Source organism: Mytilus galloprovincialis, chromosome 3 (assembly GCF_965363235.1).
Source record: "Mytilus galloprovincialis chromosome 3, xbMytGall1.hap1.1, whole genome shotgun sequence".
Taxonomy (NCBI): domain Eukaryota; kingdom Metazoa; phylum Mollusca; class Bivalvia; order Mytilida; family Mytilidae; genus Mytilus; species Mytilus galloprovincialis.
The window spans coordinates 3876644-3894300 of NC_134840.1; the positions used below are offsets into that span (position 1 = coordinate 3876644).

At 32.7% G+C, this 17657-nt stretch overlaps 1 protein-coding gene across 16 annotated transcripts in view; it reads left to right on the forward strand.

Moving 5' to 3' along the window:
- LOC143066989 (peripheral plasma membrane protein CASK-like) overlaps positions 1–17657 on the forward strand; it is a 196150-nt gene that overhangs the window by 18854 nt on the left and 159639 nt on the right. For 2 of the 16 annotated variants that reach the window (XM_076239898.1, XM_076239901.1), the window contains exons 1-3: positions 10926–11104; positions 12100–12212; positions 14993–15098. In XM_076239898.1, coding sequence (XP_076096013.1) covers positions 11013–11104; positions 12100–12212; positions 14993–15098 — 311 coding nt within the window. In that variant the 5' untranslated portion in view covers positions 10926–11012. Of the gene's footprint in view, positions 1–8115; positions 8210–10923; positions 11105–12099; positions 12213–14992; positions 15099–17657 lie in introns of those variants that run through there. The other 14 variants (XM_076239889.1, XM_076239900.1, XM_076239886.1 and 11 more) reach the window with 11 other exon arrangements.

The window sequence follows — 17657 nt, forward strand, 5'->3', positions numbered from 1 at the left end:
TCTAAATCTTTTATTCTGTAAGATATAAGTGGCGGTTACTAATTTTAATTTAATTGCCAGTCTTGTTGTTTCTCTGGTAGGATCATTAGTTGTATTTATGTCCAAAAGATGGTGAAATTTCCCAGGATTGTATGCGTCTATATTAAGATGTCGTAGAGACGTATAGCTTTTTCCGGACGAAATTATTGCTTCTTTCCAGTATTTAAAAACAGCAATTTGAACAGTTCTCTTCCATTGAAACTTTTTTGGCGCACAGTTTAGAAGTTGTAACGGAGATGGTAGTCCATATTTGAATATCATTTTCTTAATTGAAATAAACCAGCTGTTGCTTGATTGATCTTTGATGGATAATTGTCTAATAGCCAATTTCTTTTCTAAATTTGAGTTGTCTTGCCTACATATATTATTAAATAATATTAGCGCTTTTTGATCGATTTGTGCTTCTATAGGTAAGAATCCGGATAAGATGTAAATACTCGGATCTGGTGTACTTATCGGTAAAGACATAATTCTCTTAAGCAGCTGTTTTTGGAACTTTTCTAATTTTAGTAAATTTGATGAAGTAGGTAATATAACTTCTAATCCGTATGTAAGAATAGGTTGTATAAAGGTTTTGATCAGATGTAGTGAGGTAATCGGATCAAGTCCATGCAGTCCTGCTGACATTAGACTGTAGGCGGCTCTCCTAGATTTAGTAATGTTTTGGTCAGTGGTTTCATGAACTGAACTGTTATGAGAGCAGGGACTTCAACCAAGCAGTTCATGGTCCATAAACTCTTCTCAGACGTCTGTTTATGAAAATATGGCACTTTCAAAGCCGTTTAAGAGTTCAAAATCGGAAAAACGTGAAAAGTAGCTAAAATCAGGTGGGGGTGGGCATCTTTTGATGGCCACTACGTAACTGGTAGTCATTGTAGGTATAAACTATTATCATGCATAGGTGGTATAGGAACACAAAGAGGTATCATATGGCCAATAGATAACTAGTCTGTAAAATCTAGGTCACCGTTTTGTCAAAAATCTGCAAAAACAGACATTTAGGCAGACCTGACTTAACAATAATAATTTGCCAGCAAGACACTTAAGTCCCATAAACTCCCAGTTAGCATAAATGGACTGCTGTATCTATAGGGTAAGACTTGAATGACACAGAAACACAGTCTGGTCAATGTTCACCTCTCAAGGTCGTTTTACAATCAGAAAATAGACTGAAAATGACCATTTTTCAGTGGGGGTAGGTTCAAACCCACGAGAAAATCTTTCACCTCCCACCCCAACCCCCATCCATGCCGTCCACCCCCAAATCTCAATATATAGTTTAATAGATGAGCATCAGTTACAGCATCAAGAGTCTGCTAATTTGCATATAATTTGCATATGATTGCAAATTTTCGAAAATGCCTGATTTTCCAGAAACCTCTTGGGGGCGAATGAGTTAATAATAATATTTTTTTAATATTTTTGAGGATTGGTTTTTGACTGATTTCAATTTTTCTATCAAATTTCATTTAATCCAGAAATCATGTTGGTTATGAGAAATTGATAAAATAGCAATCATAATTTGTATTCATGAAAATTTGTGTAAAGTAAAATCTCGTCTTTCAAACATCAAGTAATTGATTCTAAATGACATTGATTTTTAACAATTTTCACTCTTAATTGCATATTAAATTGTCATATTCTAACCATTTTGATAACAGCCAATTATTGTTATAAGTGGGCTGTGAAGATTAAAAAAACTATAGGCATAGTAAGCTTATGAAGCATGAAATATCCTAATACTGGTCCCATAGTTATTGTAATTGCTGATGAAATATATTAATGTAAGCTTAATTCAGTCACACTTTATCTAATGAATAAATCTATTTTAGAGGTAGAAAGTCATATAAAAATGGAAGAAACATTAACTTTAATGCACACATACAATAATGTATAATGGGGAGTAATTATGTACTATAAAATTCCCATAAACTTGTGATATGTATGAAAGAAAGGAGAGCACATGCTGTAGTAACTTTACATATTTTTATATATTAAACCTTGGACTACTGTTTGAAATCATTGTAGAAAATCTTTATTTCAATAGAAACAAGAGTGCACATGCTGATATGTCGCCTTCTTTACTAGCCATTGATATTATATTATGTTAAGAGTCCTAAATATAAAGCTTTACTACAATTAATATTGTCAAAGAAAATGAGGTCAAAGTTGGATAAACCAAACTGGAAATACATGTACACCTTACAAACTTTCCATACTTCAAATATGCTTAAAATATAGATGACCCATTGCACGTCGAAGAAACATACATAACCAGAAAAACTTAACATTGATCAATGAACCATGAAAATGAGGCTAAGGTCAGATGAACCATGCCAGAGAGACATGTACACCTTACAATCATTATATGCTTTAAATATAGTTGACCTTTATAAACATATAGTATCTAAGAAACAAACTAAACCTTGAAAACTTAAGATTGACCAATGAACCATGAAAATGAGGTCATGGTCAGATGATAATTGCCAGACAGACATATACGCATTACGATCATTCCATACATTAAATATAGTTGACATATTGCTAAAAGTATTAGAGAAAACAGAATATAGTTGACCTATTGTATCATGTGTATACAGTATAAGAAAAACAGATCAAAACACAAAAACTTAAACTATAACCACTGAACCATGAAAATGAGATCAAGTTCAGATGACATCTGTCAGTTGGACATGTACAACTTACAGTAATTCAATACACACGATATAGTAGACCTATTGCTTACAGTATCTGAGATATGGACCTAACCACAAAAACTTAACCTTGTTCACTGATCCATGAGATGAGGTCGAGGTCAAGTTAAAATTGTCTGACAGCCATGAGGACGTTGCAAGGTATGCAAAGACCAAAATTTAGTTATCATATTAGTCATAATAAGAGAGAAATTAAGAATACTAAAAATCTTTAATTTTTTTACAAGTAGTCACTGAACCATCAAAATAAAGGTTAAGGACAATGGACATTAGACAGACGGAAACTTCATAACATAAGGCATTTTTATGCAAAGTATGAAGGATCCAGGATTTCTACCTTCTAAAATATTTTAAAGCTTTAAAGAGTTGAGCTAACACTGCTGCCACCGCCACTGGATCACTATTCCTATGTCAAATTTTCTGAGACAGAAGTCGCAGGCGCAACAAAAACTATGCCATCAGGTCAATATAAGCTTTATTCTTTTACATGGCTGGTGTGGAGTTTGTGTGCTTGCTAAATAAAGTTTTAAAAGGGATACTATCATTAACTTGGCCAATAAAAATTAATTTGCCAAACCATTTCAAAGTAATTTGAAATATATTCGTACATATCTGAGTTAATTTTTAGAAGTTATGTAAAATGATAGAATGCATTAATGCAACAATATCATATAAATACTTGGGAATACTAAAGTACTTATCTTTTACTTTGAAATAAGAAACAACCCCTTTAAGTGAATATTTTTTCAACTAGAGTTATGTCATGTAGACTTATTTTGGGACATCATCCAAGATCACTTCTACAATGTATACTTAAGTAGAAGTCTTAAAGAGTTGTGAGGTCAAAAATCAATGTGGAAAAATTACAGCACAAACCCAATACACACAATATTAAAGCAAATGCCAGCATACAACTGATTTATATAGAGATCATTAGCAACAAAGCAAAACATTGAAACCCAAAGTAGTACAAACTCCCAGGGGTCAACAAATGATTTAAAACGTCTAAAAAGTTTACTTGTTATTATGAAAAAATTCAAAAGTGCTGTGTTCCCTCATTTCAGTTAAAATGTACTGGATATTGTAGCCACATATTCCGGTGCTATCAGCAGACAGTGATTTCAATGTAATGTGTCAGGAAATCTAGTCTTGTGTAACATTCCAATTACTTAATCTAGTAAACTAGTTTTTAGGTATCCCCATGAAAGTTATAATCAATTAATCAGGATAATCAGACAGCATTATCTAATCTTTCTGCAATTATAATAAGTTTTTAGTTATCTCACCTTCTTGGAAACTACTAGGACAATCCAAACAAAATTTGGCCGCAATTTTCATTGAAATATCTAGTTTTAAATTGTTTCTGATGATCCAGCCTTCCAACCAATATGGCAGTCATGGCTAAAAATAGAACATTGGGGGTGGATTTCAAGTTTTGTCTATCTAGAAAATCACTATACTTCAGGCAGAAATGTTCAGAATGTTGAGCTCTATCTACTGTCCAGTTTATACATCAAACCTGTCATATGACTGACACTTTTTTACATAACTGATTTTATTTTTTTATAAATTTTTTAACTTTTTTATTGTGTCTTCAAAACAATAACAGATAAAAAAAATTGATCTATATATATGTATTTTATTACATTTAACTGAACTCGAATTATGACCTGTAAATAACAGATTATATCCTTACATAATATGAACCATAAGTCTATGCTAGTCTTTTTTGTTCTTTCAATTTTTGTTTATTTGTTTGTTTCTGAGTTTAGTGTGGTGTCCATTTTGCTGTATTAGAGTCTATGCTATAAAAAAGAAGATGTGGTATGATTGCCAATGAGACAACTATCCACAAAAGACCAAAATGACACAGATATTAACAACTATAGGTCACCGTACGACCTTCAACAATGAGCAAAGCCCATACCGCATAGTCAACTATAATAGGCCCCGATAAGACAATGTAAAACAATTCAAACGAGAAAACTAACGACCTTATTTATGTAAAAAAATGAACGAAAAACAAATATGTAACACATAAACAAACGACAACCACTGAATTACAGGCTACTGACTTGGGACAGGGACATACATAAATAATGTGGCGGGGTTAAACATGTTAGCGGGATCCCAACCCTCCCCCTAACCTGGGACAGTGGTATAGCAGTACAACATAAGAACGAACTATAAAAATCAGTTGAAAAGGCTTAACTCATCAGAAGGACAAAAATACAAGTAGACGTGGCCGGGTCTTGTTTGTTCTTTCAATTTTGGTTTATTTGTATGTTTCTGAGTTTAGTGTGGCGTCCATTTTGCTGAACTAGAGTCCATGCTAGTCTTGTTTGTTCTTTCAATTTTGGTTTATTTGTATGTTTCTGAGTTTAGTGTGGCGTCCATTTTGCTGAACTAGCATATATTATTGTTAAAGGGCTAGCTGACACTGATTACTATATAAGAACTGCATGTTTTAACACAGATTTTCATTTTTATGCCCCACCTACGATAGTAGAGGGGCATTATGTTTTCTGGTCTGTGCGTCCGTCCGTCTGTCTGTTCGTCTGTCCGTCTGTTCGTTCGTCCGTCTGTCCCGCTTCAGGTTAAAGTTTTTGGTCAAGGTAGTTTTTGATGAAGTTTAAGTCCAATCGACTTGAAACTTAGTATACATGTGCCCTATGATATGATCTTTCTAATTTAAATGCCAAATTAGAGTTTTGACCCCAATTTTACGGTTCACTGAACATAGAAAATGATAGTGCAAATTTCAGGTTAAAGTTTTTGGCTTCAGGTTAAAGTTTTTGGTCAAGGTAGTTTTTGATGAAGTTGAAGTCCAATCAACTTGAAACTTAGTATACATGTGCCCTATGATATGATCTTTCTAATTTAAATGCCAAATTAGAGTTTTGACCCCAATTTTACGGTTCACTGAACATAGAAAATGATAGTGCAAATTTCAGGTTAAAGTTTTTGGCTTCAGGTTAAAGTTTTTGGTCAAGGTAGTTTTTGATGAAGTTGAAGTCCAATCAACTTGAAACTTAGTATACATGTGCCCTATGATATGATCTTTCTAATTTAAATGCCAAATTAGAGTTTTGACCCCAATTTTACGGTTCACTGAACATAGAAAATGATAGTGCAAATTTCAGGTTAAAGTTTTTGGTCAAGGTAGTTTTTGATGAAGTTGAAGTCCAATCAACTTGAAACTTAGTATACATGTGCCCTATGATATGATCTTTCTAATTTAAATGCCAAATTAGAGTTTTGACCCCAATTTTACGGTTCACTGAACATAGAAAATGATAGTGCAAATTTCAGGTTAAAGTTTTTGGTCAAGGTAGTTTTTGATAAAGTAGAAGTCCAATCAACTTGAAACTTAGTATACATGTTCCCTTTGATAAGATGATTCTAATTTTAGTGCCAAATTAGAGAATTTATTCCAATTTCACAGTCCTTTAAACATAGAAAATGATAGTGCGAGTGGGGCATCCGTGTACTGTGGACACATTCTTGTTGATTATGATTCTATGAGATTTAAAACCCATGTATTTAGTAAATTACTAGTATTCCTGCAAATTATTTGAAATTAAAGTAGATGGTGCCATTTTATTCATTTTAATTTTATTGTCTGAATATAAAAGTCTCTAAGCTTTGTTTCCCCTCCCATTTGAATTTAATACTGCTCATATTTAAAAACAATCCCCCCCCCCTCTCCTTCAATGAGAAATGAGTTTGCCATTACTAAGATGTGTTTAGAATCACTTGAGGATTTGTTTTGTTTTGTTTTTGGTGTTGTTTGGTTGCTTTATCATATATTTACACGTGTTACATGCATTCCTCACATTTTCTGTTTGTTAACACTTTTTTTTATAAATGAGTAGTTTATAACAAGAAACATTTCTAAGATTTCCTTAAAGTACAAATGTAAGTGATAATTTTATAGTGTGAAACTAGAGTTTCTGAAAGGAAGCTATATTTTACCTTTAAATTCAATAATGCTATTTTAATGAAAAGAGAAAAAATGGCTATGCCTTATATTTTGTGAAGGGAACCTAAAATTCAAGGAAAAAAAAGTTATGTCAAGTAGCTGATCGATACTTGCAGGATATTGTTATTACATTGTATGGCTGTCAGCCCTTACAAGAATAAATTAGTGTAATTAAGTTCAAGTTTAGTGCCTGCTCTGGGTAATATAAGGAAGACAAGTATGAAGTCATCTTTATATGATGGCTTTAACAAAATATTTAGTGTATCAAAATAGACAAGTTTGTGTACCTGAATTTTAGTAGAAATGACAAAATATTTGATGTAGAAAAATATATCAGTTTGTGTAAAAAGATCTGGGTAGACCTACAAGTATTCTATGGTTCGGATTCCAACCTTAATGATAATGTTAAGCATCAGGTAAACAAATATTCAAAGCCATAAAATAACAAAAAGGATCATAGGCATCACAAGCAGTTAATAATTTCTTTTTTAGAATTGAGTTATTCCCCTTTAACCATATTTTAAGACAATATCAATGCAAAAACCTTCAATTAATGTTTTAAAATCCACTGCAATAGAAATAAGGGGAAAAAAGTTATTTTATGTTTTAAAGGTCAGATCCTGCAGGGAAGCAATAGTTTCCATATAAGAAAAGAAGCTATGCATTCATATTTTGGATGTTTTGAAAGAACAGCTGTTTCTCTTTGAATCTTGTACCTACAGGCTAGCCATTTTAATCCTTTGTTTACCTTTGGAGCATATATTGATCCATCTGTCAGAGAGAAAGAAGAAATCAAAACAAAAATGATTATTTGTTCAATTAATCTTATGTAATATAAGTTATTCTAAATAAACTGATTTAACAGTAAAATCAGGATTGCAAACGAATGGAATTGAACCTTTGTATCTCATGGCTTTGTTTTCAATATTATGCTATTGTCCACTTTGATGATTAAATAAAACACCTTTAAACAAATATTTGACTCTATGATTTAACATTTTAATTAGCTTATTAGTCAATCAATTTAGTTTACTCTTACAAGAAGGTAATGAAAAGAAAATGCATTAAAGTTTAGAAAAAGAACGCTTCACAGTAATTCAGTTTTCTGGTTAGTTCATTGTTGTCTTTGAAATAAAGCAGTAAGCTATATGCAAAAAAAAAGGTTCAATAATTGTGAATTAAATTCCTCTGCATAGAGAACAACCAGTATCTGCTGCCATATAGATTTTATAATAAATATAAAGTTATATAATGGAATAAGTAAATGTTTCTATAAAAGATTATTTACATTGGATATGACATTTAACTTTGGAAGTACCTTGCTGTGGAAAGTGTCTTTCAAGTTTTATTTGTTCATTTTGTGAAAAGATACTTGAAGAAAAATCATGAAGTTCATAGTGCCTCCTTTAGAAAGTGTTGTAAATGATGGACATACACGGTGTAGATGTACAGAGCATCTATACACATGTCTTGGGTATGTATTAACATATGTACAGGTTAAACTGCATGTCAAAGTTTTTATACAACCGCAAAAATTGAAAATTTTTTGGTCGTATATTGGTATAACGTTGGTGATTTTGGAAGTTTTGGTCCCAACAATTTAGGAATTAGGGGCCAAAAAGGGCCCAAATAAGCATTTTCTAGGTTTTTGCACTATAATATTAGTTTAAGTAAATAGAAATGTATGAAATTTAAACACAATGTTTATGACTATAAAAGGAAGGTTGGGATTGATTTTGGAAGTTTTGGTCCCAACAATTTAGGAATAAGGGGCCAAAAAGGGCCCAAATAAGCATTTTCTAGGTTTTCGCACTACAAAAGTAAATAGAAATCAATGATATTTTGACACAAAGTTTTTATGACCACAAAAGGAAGGTTGGGATTGATTTTAGGTGTTTTGGTCCCAACAATTTAGGAATTAGGGGCCAAAAAAGATCCCAAATAAGCATTATTCTTGGTTTTTGCACAATAACTTTAGTATAAGTAAATAGAAATCTATGAAATTTAAACACAAGGTTTATCAACACAAAAGGAATGTTGGGATTGATTTTGGGAGTTGAGATCCCAACAGTTTAGGAATAATTGGGGCCAAAAAGGGGCCCAAATAAGCATTTTTCTTGTTTTTCGCACCATAACTTTAGTATAAGTAAATAGAAATCTTTGAAATTTAAACACAAGGTTTTTGACCATAAAAGGAAGGTTGGGATTGATTTTGGGAGTTTTGGTCCCAACAGTTTAGGAATAAGGGGCCCAAAGGGTCCAAAATTAAACTTTGTTTGATTTCATCAAAAATTGAATAATTGGGGTTCTTTGATATGCCGAATCTAACTGTGTATGTAGATTCTTAATTTTTGGTCCGGTTTTCAAATTGGTCTATATAGGTCCAAAGGGTCCAAAACTTAACTTAGTTTGATTTTAACAAAAATTGAATCCTTGGGGTTCTTTGATATGCTGAATTTAAAAATGTACTTAGATTTTTGATTATTGGCCCAGTTTTCAAGTTGGTCCAAATCGGGGTCCAAAATTAAAATGTGTTTGATTTCATCAAAAATTGAATAATTGGGGTTCTTTGATATGCCAAATCTAACTGTGTATGTAGATTCTTAATTTTTGGTCCCGTTTTCAAATTGGTCTACATTAAAGTCCAAAGGGTCCAAAATTAAACTAAGATATGCTGGATCTAAACATGGGTGGGGGGGGGGGGTGTCAATTTTTCTGATTGCAGATTTCATAAATAGAAAATTTCTTCAAACATTTTTTTGAGAGGATTACTATTCAACAGCATAGTGAATTGCTCAAAGGCAAAAAAAGAATTTAAGTTCTTTAGACCTCATTCATTCTGTGTCAGAAACCTATGCTGTGTCAACTATTTAATCACAATCCAAATTTAGAGCTGAATCCAGCTTGAATGTTGTGTCCATACTTGCCCCAACCATTTAGGGTTCAACATCTGCGGTGGTATAAAGCTGCGCCCTGCAGAGCATCTGGTTTTTTCTTGGACAAACAGAAATCTGTTATGAGCTGTTTCATTGCAAAGAGACTTTTAATTATATATCTTTGGGTTGTGTTATATTAGAATAAAAAGAGGTGCATATGAATGTGACAATGTAACAATATAGACACTTCTTTATTCTTCCCTTGCCGGAATGCGAACTCATGCTGCTGAGATATCATGGCACCAAATCTCCTTGCACTATACCCGATGCGCTAAACCACTTGACCACCTAGGCTCCACAATAATAAAGCTTTTGGTGGCCAGGATTTACCTTTCCTCGTCAGATTTAATCTAGCATTGTAATACAGTACATGATATATAAGACTTGAAGATGGAATTGTTACAGATCAGCTGAAATATCTATTGTAAAGGATTCTACAAATTAATGCAAGATGCAGTCACTTATATATAATAGGGTGATTGTCATTATTTTGTGAACATCAATTGGAATTGAAATTGAGAGTTAATTTGTTGAGTGTTATAAATTTGAATCATTATTGAGAAGTTATTGCCCTTTGAGAAAATAACTGTTTTGTCAGTGCCATATTAGAGTAGTAATCCTCTGTTGTGAGATAATATCATCATTTCATAAATTAAAGGCTATCTTTTACCTTTGTTAAGAAACACCAGATAGATGCCTGCATGCAATTCATCTCCCTTGAGAGGATTGGGTTGTTCTATTCAATAAATAATCAAGTTTGGGGTCAATCTCAGGGGTTATTTATTAGCATCAACAGTGAAGGATCTTGAATCAATATTCAATACCAGGTATATACATATAAGTTTATAAAGATATTTTGTTTCTAAATGATTGGTGATGCAGTGAGTGAACTTGTCATGGTTCTGTACCCTGTTGGAGCCTCTACAGACAGAAGTATTCGGACATTACATAATTGTTTATAACAGTAAACACTGACCAAGTGTGATGATGATAGGTGATAATTAGATCTACATGATAATGAGGTTTTATCAGGTCAAATGTCACACCTGGATTATTATACATGTTTTGGGACTAATCTTTGTGTATTGATTACTTTCTTGTTTCTACTTTGGGGAATTTATTTTCTTGCAAATATGCACAAAACTAATTTTCTTAGGGGAAAATTCATTGATATATGTTGGTATAAGTTTTGACGTCGGTGGATGTTCTTTAAAGTGTTATTGAATTTCATATATATATATTGTAAGAGTGGATTTTGTCTTCATACAAAATTAAGGACTTATAGATATGTTGTAAATTCATAGTTCAATTTGAACTGTTGTGAAGAAACATGAAAGAAAAATGTCCTGTTTTGATTGTCGGATTGATGTCTTGGATTATAAAAAGCCACCTGCGCCATGCTCCTGTTCAGAACATTTACAGAGCTCACTGGGGTAAGCTGTTCTAGGACATTTGGTAAAATTGAATTGAAAAAGCAAATACAGCATTGAACTTTTTATATTCACAGGATAATTAATACTAGTTTATTCCTATTGTCTAAACATTTTCCTTTCATTTAAACTAAATTCTGAGATGTCACTGCATAAAGAAGGACATGTCCAACTAGCTAAGAAAAATGAACTCTATACCAAGGACTCAACAGAACTTCACAATCAAGTAAAGGAAAATTTGTAAAAGGAAATAACAAGTGCCCATCTTGTCATGAATATCAATTTTGAAGCGGCACCTGATGTCATTGGAAGAATAGAAAAAATTCTGTTTTCCAGTTTTGGGAGCAAATTTTTGCTCTTGAACACATTGTGAGCAATGTTAAATATTTTGGTTTGGATTTATTTTATGGGTTCAGCTATAGAAATGATGTATATTTCCTATTAATGTCACCCCGCATTGAAGATGGTGGATTTATACGTTTTCACTTTGTCCCCATGTTTAATTCCTTAATAGACTATTTTCATATAAACGACTTTTGACTCCAGGTTCTATATTTTTTTTTCGACAGGTTACCTGCTCTGTGTACTCTTCTTATTGCTGTTAAATGCAGTTTGATTTGAAAATTTTGTTGCCATCGTGTTGGGATGTGCACAAAATCTTTGGAGAAACATTTTGACATCTAATTGGCCAATCAATTCAAGTCAGGGTTTTCTCCATTCATGACACAATTGAGAACCACATTTTAAGAATCTTTCCTAGAGTCTATTTTATAACTCTTATATTGTAGTTGCTCCCTTTGATCATAACTTCTGTTGTTTTTACATCATATTGCAACTTTTGTCTGCTAAAAATGCACAATACAAATTTGCCTGTCCGTATTGAAGTGGAGAAGTATGAATATCTCCATTGCATGAATATATCAGCTCAAATAAACACTGTATTAACGCTTACTGATTTCCATACTATATTTCTGATGAATCTTCTTTTTTAATTCCAGAGGTCCCTACAGTGTAGTAAAGAGATGTTTGCACAAAGAAACCGGTCAGCAGTTTGCTGTAAAGATTGTAGATGTGGCCAAGTTCACGTCCAGTCCTGGACTCAGCACAGAAGGTTTGATATGTTTATGCCCCTGTCACCAAGTGGCTTGCACATATTGTGTTACCCGTGACTGTCCTTCACTCTCATCTTTCCATCATTATTTCAAAACATCTGTGGCTTTTTTTGTTTAGGTCACTAATATTGATCTGATTTTTGATACATTAATGAGGCCCATGTTGTTATTATTTCCAATTTACTGGCCCCTTAGACTAAGAAAATTTCACAAAGATTGTATGTGTTCTCACTTTTTAGAAATACACCTATATAGAGATGAGGTAAAGTTTGCATTTTTTACTGGTTGACAACTCATTATACCCCCGCTTTGAAAAAAAGGGGTATACTGTTTTACTTCTGTCTGTCCTTCCGTCAGTCCGTCAGTCCGTCAGTCCATCAGTCCATCAGTCCGTCAGTCTGTCAGTCAGTCCGTCCGTCCCATGAATATTTTTCGTCACATTTTTCTCAGGAACTACACTACCAGGATTTCTGAAATTTGGTTTCAGGCTTGATATAAGTCAGCTATACTGTGTGATGCGTTTTCAAATTCATCACTCGACAACTTCCTGTTAACCGAACACTTGTATCATTTTTACACCTGATAGCCAAGTTGAAAATTTTTTGTCACATTTTTCTCAGGAACTGCACTACCAGGATTTCTGATATTTGGTTTCAGACTTGATATAAGTCAGCTATACGGTGTGATGCGTTTTCAGATTCATCACTCGACAACTTCCTGTTTACCGAACACTTACCATTTTATTTCGTCGCATTTTTCTCAGGAACTATAATTCCAGGATTTCTGAAATTTGGTTTCAGAATTTATATAAGTCAGCTATACCGTGTGATGCATTTTTAGATTCATCACTCAACAACTTCCTGTTTACCGAACACTACTATCATTTTACACATGACAGCCAAGTTGAAAATTTTCGTCGCATTTTTCTCAGGAACTACAATGCCAGGATTTCTGAAATTTGGTTTCTGGGTATATATAAGTCAGCTATACTGTGTGATGCGTTTTCAGATTCATCACTCGGCAACTTCCTGTTTACCGAACACTTACATATTTTTACACTATTAACATTATCCACTTGCGGGGGGGGGGGGGGGGGGGGGAGGGGTGTATCATCAGTGAGCAGTAGCTCACAGTTACACTTGTTTCAATAAGGTTGCAGACATGGATAGACAGCGTCACTTAGACATTAATTATTGAAGTTTTGCACTGTGGATTCAGCCAGGTTCCTCATTTCAAATCAAATTTCATATTTATTGAAAGCATGAAAAAGTAAAAAAAGGAATAAGTGAAGTGTTGAATTTGATTCTGAAAATATTTTATTTCTTTTTTAAGTTAGCCCTGCAATTACAAATCATATCAAATCATTGAAGCTGTACTACAAATTTATTCTCTCAAAATGGCCAAAAGAGTTGATTTAAGCACATGTACATATAAAATGTATGAAAATATCACTTGATAAATTTTATGCATCTGAAGTGCTTTTCTGAATTTACCTTCATCAGGAACCCTAAAAGCCTATTTATTGAAAGCAAAGGATATATAAGTACAATAACACATGAAGGGTTGTTTAACCAGGCCTTTTAAAAGTAATAGCCAAATCCATCTTAAAAGTCAATTTTTGCCTGATGGTGTCGGAACCTTAATTTCTTAATAAATCTTTAATTTATTTAGTGTGTGAAAAAGTTGGTTATTAGGTGCAAAAAGCGTTTAAGTTAATGAATTTTATCTTATTTCTTGACCTGGAAGACCTGAAAGACAGAGGGATGCTGATAGTAACCAACTTCAGTGATTTTGTTAGTGCTATGGGGAAGTGGCCTTGGGCCCATGCAACTGTGAATAAATGTTCATGAAATGTTGGCTTTGGGGAAAATATTAGTTCTTTATATGGAGGAGGGTACATGGCATCAACCATTTGCAACTTCCTAGGGAGTTTTTGGTGACACATGCCCCCCAAGAAAATTTTGAAAAATTGGGTACAAAATTCTGCGATTTGAGAAGGAATAACTGCATAAATTGCAAACAAGATTCAAGAGATTTGTAAACAAAAATGCAACCATTATACACATCAAAAAAAAAAATTTGATAAAAAGTGAGCATATTTCTCTTTGGGATTGGGGCCCAAATTTGGACCAAAATTAGGGTTGGAAATCCCTGCCAACTGTAGCCTGCACGTAGAGTGGACCCAAGTGAACAAATTAATCACAACAGTTCTAAGTTAGAGTGAAGCTATTCTAGGTACAGCAGTTTAAAAAAAGTCATTTGGATCAAAAATCTGAAACTTCATATTTTTTACTCAAGGATGTTCGCTAGTCACGATTTTGGCATAGTTGGCACACCGTAAATGCAAAAAAGTATGTCGTAAAAATATCAATCAGTAATTATGTTCCCTTTGTTTTACACTATTTGTGGAAATTTTAGGCCTCTGAACTTTATGTGTCAGAAATAAAAAGGAGGCCTACCCCTCCAAAAAAAGTTTTTTTCTGGATTTCAATTTTTAAAGTTCCTATTTAAGCTCAAAATGAAGATTAAAACTGAGAAACATGACAATAAATAGTTATAGATTGAGATCACATGCATACACTTTGAAATAAATGTCATAAAGTTGTAGAGTCATTGGAGCAAAAAAAAAGTATTTTGGATACGGTCATAATATTACATACAGCCTCCAAATGGTAAGTGTTAAATAGGTGAAGAAATGTTAAATTTGAAAAATAAATTGCACAATGAATGTAACCATGGTTAATATTAATGATGATGATTTATCATGGTTCTATTACAGACTTGAAGAGAGAGGCTAGTATATGCCATCTACTAAAACACCAACACATTGTAGAATTATTAGAGACCTACAGTTCAGAGGGCATGCTGTATATGGTGTTCGAGTAGTAAGTACAAGTCATAGTCAAATTGTTAGATACTTAGAGTGGGGTGCTCATTTTTGCCATATCTTTCCATGTTTTCTACAGTTTATGTTCAGGTCTATATGTTTTTGAAGTATACTGATAATTCTATATGAAGATAACTTCAAATGCAAAACATTCCTAAGCTTGACAAGGTTTGTTTGAAAATAATCATCTGTAAAGTTAGATTAAAAGGTGTTTGAAATTTCCTGAAGTTTTGTCAATGGTGGACACATATTCGCCGTTTTTACACATCTATTTAAAACCAAATAACTGCAGCTTTATATAATATTTATCAAATAAATTTCATTATAGATGAACAGCAGACATTTCAAAGGTGTAAAAAACAGAAATTTAGGCCAATCAGTAAAAAAAAGGCTAAGAAAAAAAAATCTATGAAAATCCTGTTTTTCATTCAGGAAATTGACCGAAAATCGTTGTCCGTTTTTCGATCTTTTGCAGTAAGTGCCGTAATTTTGTTTAAGTTTAAAAAATAATCATATTTGTTATAAAATTATAATTTATTGGCATATTTCTTCCATTTCAGCCATCCTTTGAAGTGTTTACACCTCAAAATCATAAAACGGCGAAATTGTGTCCCCGGCGAATATGGGCCCCCCACTCTACAGTTCACATAATCAGTACTGACAGAGAAAAGATTGCATGAGACTGATATAAACATAATCAAAATGCACAATCTGTCATGAGATCAGTTTCTTATGCTATTGATGTAAATATAAATGTATCAGTAATTAGCAAGTATGGAATATTAGTACCAGAATATAAAGGCATGCTTAAATGGGTATCTTAGTCTGTTAGTTATTCTATTTTATGTCTGCAATTGACTACAATATTTTGTCCTCATGGTCCTATCAGTTTCCCTTTTGCAAAAAAGAGTGTTCAGAAAATGCCAAATGAAAAAAGTGAATTATCTCCCTTTGTGCATAAAAAGAATTTCCAGGTTTAAATAGTCTAAGAAATAACAGAACTATGATTAAAACTTGAAAGCAGCTGATGATATTAAATCAAATTTAACAACGATTTAGGATCAGATGCTTGTCTTTCTTTCATTTGGTGAAACAAGTAATGACTCTTTACTTAATACAAGCAATGCCAGACAATTTGGTTTGAAAATGTGCTAAAAATTTGAAGTTCAAAATTATTTTATTTTGTACTTTATGTGAAGAACTGTTGATGTCAAGAGAAATTTCTATGAAAGTAAGGACCATTATACAACACTGTTTTAATTCATTGTATACTTCTAATCAGATATTTGTGTGGCACTAATAAACTTCAGATTTGGGTCAGGGATCTCTTAGAATATATTGACTTTTGAAGAAATAAAACATTCTGGTCTGCTAAATGGTTGTTTGAATTTTAAATTCTGAGCATATAGAATTGATGAATTTTGTTTCTGAATTCAATAGCTAAGTGAATACCCAACATTTTGACGTGATTTTTCTATTTTCTGTGTTACAAATTTACTGCATATATCATTAAATTTCAATAGATTTTCCTCTTGACTATTTTCCTCTCCACCCACTTCTATTTCTGTATATCAAGGAATTACTGTTTTCACAGATTATTAAGGTACAGTCTGTGAAAGATTTTAAAACTTGAATAACTTTGTCACATTTTCAATTTAAATAAAATTGGAAAGACATGCTTTTGCAGAAATTAAGTAATTTTCTTTCTGTAGACCTGGTTTTGTGTCAGAAACTATTTCAGTTTCCTGAGAGTACCTAGAGTATCCTTTGCTTTATTTGAATGAAACTTATACAGATGGAAGATACAAGGAGGGGGGTTTTAATTTTAGGGTTAGTAGGTAAAAGGTCTATGTCACTATTACTAAAATGCAGAAAAAAAATCTAGGAAAATTGTTTACAGATAGCAAACTTAGGTTTTCCTAGCTTTATAAAAAGATTCTGCAGACAAATTCTATTGGGTTTATGGGTTAATGGTCAGAGTTCAAGGTCAATGTTAGTAAAAATGGTTACTCTATGAGAATTTGAGTGTCTTGGTTTATTGGAATAAAACTAATGCAGATCAGACATAAGACAGGCCTTTTTGATTTGGTCTCAACAGGTATTAGGTCAATGTCACTCAGTGAAAAATATTTGTATTCTCAATATAACACTATGAAAAGTAATTCTGTTTTAAAAAAAACTAACAATTAAAGTACACGTTTAAAGGTCGTTTTTGGTAAAATCAGTAGGCAGTGCCAGCTTCATACTCACTTTTAGAAGTTAACAAACAAACCAGATCAATTCTGATGTTTACTTAAGAGCTTTGGAAACAAGCTCACAATTTTAATTGAAATTATTCATTTGTTGTTATATAACACCTATATCTGATACTGTCTATATTCCATAATCAAGATTATATGGTTGTCTTTCTTCTATAATTGTGGTAACAAATACCACAAAAGAACTATCGTTTGCTCAGTGCGCAGAATACATTTACAAAAGGATGTTACTATCTACATCAAAGAATCCTTTAGCTTAAACAACATATGGTGATTTAAATATAACTGAAAATTGATCT